The 6,934-nt window shown below is 55.7% G+C and overlaps 1 protein-coding gene across 2 annotated transcripts in view; it reads left to right on the top strand.

Moving 5' to 3' along the window:
* The window catches only part of FPGS (folylpolyglutamate synthase), a 12,374-nt gene that overhangs the window by 3,087 nt on the left and 2,353 nt on the right, over positions 1 to 6,934 (top strand). Inside the window, exons 5-14 of one of the 2 annotated variants that reach the window (XM_011988244.1) lie at positions 1,287 to 1,401; positions 1,523 to 1,600; positions 1,735 to 1,796; positions 1,898 to 2,000; positions 2,549 to 2,626; positions 2,866 to 3,013; positions 3,111 to 3,200; positions 4,015 to 4,165; positions 4,335 to 4,410; positions 5,249 to 5,315. In XM_011988244.1, the coding sequence (XP_011843634.1) occupies positions 1,287 to 1,401; positions 1,523 to 1,600; positions 1,735 to 1,796; positions 1,898 to 2,000; positions 2,549 to 2,626; positions 2,866 to 3,013; positions 3,111 to 3,200; positions 4,015 to 4,165; positions 4,335 to 4,410; positions 5,249 to 5,315 (968 nt within the window). The remainder of the gene's footprint in view (positions 1 to 1,286; positions 1,402 to 1,522; positions 1,601 to 1,734; positions 1,797 to 1,897; positions 2,001 to 2,548; positions 2,627 to 2,865; positions 3,014 to 3,110; positions 3,201 to 4,014; positions 4,166 to 4,334; positions 4,411 to 5,248; positions 5,316 to 6,934) is intronic. The other variant, XM_011988250.1, reaches the window with a different exon arrangement.

The raw sequence follows: 6,934 nt of genomic DNA, 5'->3' as shown, positions 1-6,934 counted from the left end.
TGTTCGCCAGGACGGTCTCGATCTCCTGACCTCGTGATCCGCCCGTCTCGGCCTCCCAAAGTGCTGGGATTACAGGCTTGAGCCACCGCGCCCGGCCCCAATTAGTACGTCTTTAGAGTAAGGAGAAAATTGCCTTGCAAGGGCTTAAATGATAAGGGTGGCTTGTGCCATCCATGTTAAAGTCTCCCAGGCGGGCTGCAGATAGGAGCCCTTCTGCCCAGCCAGTCTCTGCTGTGGCTTTCCCCAGGAGACAGCGCCCCCTCTTGGTCTCACTTGTCTAGACTTACACAAGAGGATGGCCAGGTAGAACCAGGATCACTCTTCCTGTGTCACGCATGTCTCCTAAGCCCATCACCAAGAACTTCTGAAATCAGCTGCCTAAGGTCATTTCAAGCCAATATGTTTTCCCTAAACAGTTCTTGTTCAAATAAAGAGATGGAGAGGAGGACTTACTACCTGAGTGTCTTTGAGGACTGAAACATAAGGCACTAACCTGTCTTCTAAAATCATTTTTTGGGCCAGGCGCAGTGGCTCATGCCTGTAATCCCAGCACTTTGGGAGGCCCAGGTGGGCAAATCACTTGAGGCCAGGAGTTCAAGACCAGCCTGGCTAACATGGCGTTAACCCTGTCTCTACTAAAAATACAAAAATCAGCAAGTCGTGGTGGTGTGCACCTGTAGTCCCAGCTACTTGGGAGGCCGAGGCATGAGAATCACTTGAACCCGAGAGGTGGAGGTTTCAGTGAGCCAAGATTGTGCCACTGCACTCCAGCCTGGGTGACAGGGCAAGACCCTGTCTCAAAAATAGATAAATAAATAAGTAAAAATAAAAACTATAGTCATTTTGGGGATAAAAACCCTAGCCTTCACCTTGGGCCCATGTGGCCTTGAGGGCCAGCCGAGGGCTGCAGCTTGAACGTTGCTCGTGGGCTTTGTCTCTGAGAGCTGTGAGACAGATGGCATTGTGGGACAGATGTCAGCAGAGTGACTGATTGGTATGGGACCATTGGATGTGCGAGACCAGCCTGGGTGAGGGTCCAAAGGAGGAGGAGCTGTCTTAGTTGAGACCAGTGTGGTTAATAGGGTGAGCCAGGTGCAGAGACCTGGAGATAGAAGAGGGGGAGGACTGCGGGGGCTACAGATAGTCTGGGGGGATGGGGTACCAGCAACAAACTGAGGGACACAGGAGAGGCGAGGCACCGAGGCCAGTGGCCTCAGCCCCTGCAGGGTGGGGGAAGGCCAGGATGCTTGGGAAGGGAGTCCTGACGACCCCAGCTGTCCCGGCAGCTCTCCCCACCTGGTGCAGGTTCGGGAGCGGATCCGCATCAACGGGCAGCCCATCAGTCCCGAGCTCTTCACCAAGTACTTCTGGCGCCTCTACCACCGGCTGGAGGAGACCAAGGTGCCCCACACAAGAGGGCTGGCGGGTGGGTGGGGTTGGGGGTGCTACATGTTCCAGCACCCCATGTCCCCAGAGGAGGGGCTGCAGGGGCTCTGGGCCCTGACATGTCCCTGTGCCACAGGATGGCAGCTGTGTCTCCATGCCCCCCTACTTCCGCTTCCTGACACTCATGGCCTTCCACGTCTTCCTCCAAGAGAAGGTGTGTGCCCTCTCCCTAGAACCCTGCATCTGAGGCCTTGGGAACAGGAACCTCAGCAGGCCTGGGGGCTCCCTGCTTCCATGTGGCCTCTGGGCACCCTCATACCCCCTGCCATGCCCTCTGGTCTTTGGCAGGTGGACCTGGCAGTGGTGGAGGTGGGCATTGGCGGGGCTTATGACTGCACCAACATCATCAGGTGAGCACAGTTGCCTGGGGTGAGGAGTGGCAGTCAGGAGCACAGCCTCACCTGCCGCCTGGTGGCTCGGCAGGGCCTCATGGCCTTTTCCTCCTCTGCAGGAAGCCTGTGGTGTGCGGCGTCTCTTCTCTTGGCATCGACCACACCAGCCTCCTGGGGGACACGGTGGAGAAGATCGCATGGCAGAAAGGGGGCATCTTTAAGGTGACCAGGCAGATTGGGGGACGGGAGAGACATGGAAGGCCTGGGCGTCTGCATTCTCATCCTGGCTTCACTGTGTGACTGGAACAAGTTGAGTCTCCTCTCCAGACTGTTTCCCCATTGAAACATGAGGGATGGCTGGGCATGGTGGCTTATATACTTGCAATCCCAGCACTTTGGGAGGTCGAGGCAGGAGGATCACCTGAGGTCAGGAGTTTGAGACCAGCCTGACCAATATGGTGAAACTCCGTCTCTACTAAAAATACAAAAATTAGCCAGGTGTGGTGGTGTACGCCTGTAGTTCCAGCTACTGGGGAGACTGAGGCAGGAGAATCGCTCGAACCCGGGAGGCAGACGTTGTAGTGAGCCGAGATTGTGCCATTGCACTTCAGCCTGGGTGACAAAGTGAGACTTCCTCTCAAAAAACAGAAATAAAGAAGAAACATGAGGGATGACAGCCAGTGGTAGCCCAGACCCAGGGATGTGGGGGCCAGAGATAGCAGTGTGGAAGACGCTAGGTAGCCCCTTCTCTCTCCTTGTTCCCTCCACAGCAAGGCGTCCCTGCCTTCACTGTGCTCCAACCTGAAGGTCCCCTGGCAGTGCTGAGGGACCGAGCCCAGCAGATCTCAGTAAGTCTGATTGGAATGGGGGCAGCGGCAGGGTGGGCGTGTGTCCCTCCTGTTTGAGGAGGCACTGCATCCTCTGGGGCCTCAGTCTGCTCATCTGTGCAGTGAGGAAGCTGCCGGGCCAGCTGGAACACATCTCAGATCTGGGAGCAGGGCTTGGTGGCTGGGGGGAGGGGAGAGATGGGAGGGCTGATGTGGTCAGGGAGGGCCTCTGCTGACACGCTCCTGCCTGTCTCCCCCAGTGTCCTCTCTACCTGTGTCCGACGCTGGAGACCCTGGAGGAAGGGGGGCCGCCGCTGGCCCTGGGCCTGGACGGGGAGCACCAGCGGTCCAACGCCGCCTTGGCCTTGCAACTGGCCCACTGCTGGCTGCAGCGGCAGGACCGCCATGGTGAGCGGTGGGCAGCTGAGTGGGCAGGCAGGTGGGTGGCACCTATGGAGCCTGCCTAGGAGGGTCCTGGGCACACTTGGTTTCACACACCCCGCAGGTGCTGGGGAGGTGAAGGCATCCAGGCCGGGGCTCCTGTGGCAGCTGCCCCTGGCACCTGTGTTCCAGCCCACATCCCACATGCGGCTCGGTGAGTTGGACCTTCCTGCCCAGCTGGGACCACTGCGTGTGTCTGTGCCCCTTCAGATGTTTTTTTTTTTTTTTTTTTTTTTTTTTGGTTTTCTGTTTGGGAGATAGAGACAATTTGAGGTGGTACTTAAGAGAAGGGATTCTGAGGTCAGCAAACCTCCCTGACCTTGAGCTCATGAACTCTTTCTGAGCCTGTCTTCTCATCTGCCAAACTGGATGATGATAGGAGCCACTGCCAAGGGCTGTGGTGGGGATTCGCTGAGGTGACATCACTAAGGTGCTGAGTGCAGGGCCTGGCCAATGTGGGATAAAGTGCCAGCCAGTGGAAGCTGCTATCACTGTCACTATCATTGTTATCAGACCCTGAGGTTCTGGAGGACGGTGATCCAGTCATCTGCTTCTTGCCTCCCCCAAAGCTTTCAGCACCCAGCGGGTGCTCATGCTTTTAAGCCCCTGCAGCAAATAGTGGGCCCACTGTGTGCCACGCCTGTTGTCAGGGGCAAGTGACAAGGTCCTGGAGACAGGCCAACCTCGCATCACATCCCGGCCCCAGCTAAGGGCTCTCGGGCTGTCAAACGGGAATCATACATGATAGCAGACCCTTTCAGAGTTGCCTGAAAGATTCCACCAGATGAGGCAGCCGAAAAGGCCAAGCCATTGACTGGTGCTAGTAAGAAGTTCCTGGGCTGCCGGGGTCCTCAGAGTGTTGAGAGCGGGCGCAGCCTGCAGGGGAGACTGGCCTCAGCAGTGTGTGTGCGGAGTTGAGGACGGGGGTGGGAGAGAACCTGGAGGACTGCCTTGCTGCCCTCCCCCAGGGCTTCGGAACACGGAGTGGCTGGGGCGGACACAGGTGCTGCGGCGCGGGCCCCTTACCTGGTACCTGGACGGCGCGCACACCCCCAGCAGCGTGCAGGCCTGCGTGCGCTGGTTCCGCCAGGCGCTGCAGGGCCGAGAGAGGCCGAGCGGGTGAGGGGCAGGGATGGGGGTGGGGCCTGGGCGGCCTCACTGGAAGTGGCGGGATCTTGGGGAAGGGCGGGGCGGGCCCACGGGGAGGGGCGGGGTCGTGGGGAAGGGCGGGGACGGGATTGGGACAATGGGCGGTGCCCTCTGACCCAGCTCCTCGCCACTGCAGCAGTGGGCCAGAGGTTCGAGTCTTGCTCTTCAATGCTACCGGGGACCGGGACCCGGCGGCCTTGCTGAAACTGCTGCAGGTGAGGGGCCGACTTGCGGGTGGGCGGCAGGCAGTCCTGAAGCCCTGGGTCTGACGGTGTGACCCTGGGGGGTGCCAGTCGCCACTCTTGAGTTGTATTGAGGATTAGATGTGACGAGCTGCGTGTGCAGGTTCCGCCAGGTGCTGCAGGGCCGCAGGGAGTCCAGTCATAGGTCATTACTCATTTCCCCGCGTGTCTAGACTCAAGTCCAGGCTTAAGAGGAGGGCCACGTCGTGGCTAAAGTTGTAGACTCTGGACTCACTTGTCATGCCCCTTTGGCACTAGCATATCACCCTGGACTGGGCGAGAGGTGGCATTTCCCTGAGCCTCACTTTGCCTCTCCATAAAACTGGGTTGCTGCTAAGGGTACCTGCTTCTCGAGTTTGGTTGAAGGAGTCACTGGGCCTTTCTTTGCTTGGGGAAACTGAGGCTGCCCAAGCTGTCAGGGCTGAAGTGGCCCCTAGGTATCATCTCCCATTTCACAGACCAGGAGGCTGAGGCTGTATCCAGAACCTCTCCCATTTACCCACAGTCTTTTTCCAGCCTGGATTTGGGGTCTCCTCACTATCTGAGTGACCTTCAGCAAGTCCCCTTGACCTGTGGCCTCGGTTCCCCCATCTGTACAGTAGGCTGGGGCTTCGCTGCTCAGGCCACAGGCCAGGCAAGGTATACTGAGGCAGATGGGGGCAGGGTGCTGAAGTACCTTGGCTGGGTTTATACAGCGTCATTCTAGTTGTCAGGGAGGCTGCATCTCCAGATGTGGGCTCGGGGGGTCATGTGGAAGTCGGCGGACATCCTTTCAGGGGTCTGACACCAGGTCTTTCGCTTGGCCTTCTAGCCATGCCAGTTTGACTATGCCGTCTTCTGCCCCAACCTGACAGAGGTGTCATCCACAGGCAATGCAGGTGAGATGTAACAGGCATGGCCCCTGGGGATGGGCAGGGGTCCCTGAGGTAGGCAGTGGGGGCTTCCAGACTGGAGGTTTGGGGTAGAAAATAAATTTGTTTTACTGTATAAGCACACTTTAGCGTACTTATACTCTTTTATACACCAAAGTATACTTTATTTAATTTTATTTTTAAAAATTTTTGCCCAGGCGCAGTGGCTCATGCCTGTAATCCCAGCACTTTGGGAGGCCGAGGTGGGCGGATCACGAGGTCAGGAGATCGAGACCATCCTGGCTAACACAGCGAAACCTTGTCTTTACTAAAAAATACAAAAAATTAGCCAGGCGTGGTGGCGGGCGCTGGTAGTCCCAGCCACTTGGGAGGCTGAGGCAGGAGAATGGTGTGAACCCAGGAGGCGGAGCTGGCAGTGAACCAAGATCACGCCACTGCACTCTAGCCTGGGCAACAGAGCGAGACTCCGTCTCAAAAAAATTTTTTTTCTTTAATTTTTGAGACAGAGTCTCACTCTGTCACCCAGGCTAGAGTATAGTGGCACAATCTCAGCTCACTGCAACCTCTGCTTCCTGGGTTCAAATGATTCTCATGTCTTAGCCTCTGGAATAGCTGGGATTACAGGCATGTGCCAACATGCCCAGCTAATTTTTATATTTTTAGTAGAGACAGGGTTTTGCCATGTTGGCCAGGCTGGTGTCAAACTCCTGGCCTCAGATGATCCGCCCACCTCAGTCTCCCAAAGTGCTGGGATTACAGGCGTGAGCCACCGCACCCGGCCAACATTTTTAATTTTATATGAAATAGAGTAGAATAGAAAATACCAGTGTGCATTGCACAAGTAAGGGTAGGTCCTGTTTGGCGAAGGTCATTCTGTTCCAGGCATACGTACGTATAAGTATGTGAGTACTGGGTTGCAATATAAAATGTGTTTTTTACTATGTGTCGTGTTAAAAATTTTTGAAATAGTGTAAAAAATACAGGTCCCAGGCTGGACTTGGTGGCTCACACCTGTAACCCCAGCATTTTGGCAGGAGGATTGTTTGAGCCCAGGAGTTAAAAGCCAGACCTCATCTCTATAAAAAAAAAAAAAAAAAATAGAAGAATTAGCCAGGTGTGGTTGTGTACACCTGTGGTCCTAGCTACTCAGGAGGCTGAAGTGGAAGGATCGCTTGAGCCTGGATGGTGGAGGCTGCAGTGAGTCATGAAGTCGTGATTGCATCACTGCATTCCAGTCTGGGTGACAGAGCAAGACCCTAGACCCTGTCTTAAAAAAAAGACAAAAAAACAAACATCTCCAGTCCCCACATCAGTCTGGCTGGGGAGAGTTCTGAAATCTACATTTTTTTTTTTTTTTTCTTGAGACAGTCTCACTCTGTTGCCCAGGCTGGAGTGCAGTGGTGCCATCTTGGCTCACTGCAACTTCTGCCTCCCAGATTCAAATGATTCTCCCACCTCAGCCTCGTGAGTAGCTGGGACTACAGGCACGCGCCACTATACCCGGCTAATTTTTGTTTTTTGTTTATTTTTAAGATGGAGTCTTGGCCGGGCGCGGTGGCTCAAGCCTGTAATCCCAGCACTTTGGGAGGCTGAGACGGGCGGATCACGAGGTCAGGAGATCGAGA

Source organism: Mandrillus leucophaeus, unplaced genomic scaffold (assembly GCF_000951045.1).
Source record: "Mandrillus leucophaeus isolate KB7577 unplaced genomic scaffold, Mleu.le_1.0 Scaffold109, whole genome shotgun sequence".
NCBI lineage: Eukaryota > Metazoa > Chordata > Mammalia > Primates > Cercopithecidae > Mandrillus > Mandrillus leucophaeus.
Note: the sequence above shows the minus strand (reverse complement) of the source record. Positions and strands in the feature narration are given on the sequence as shown.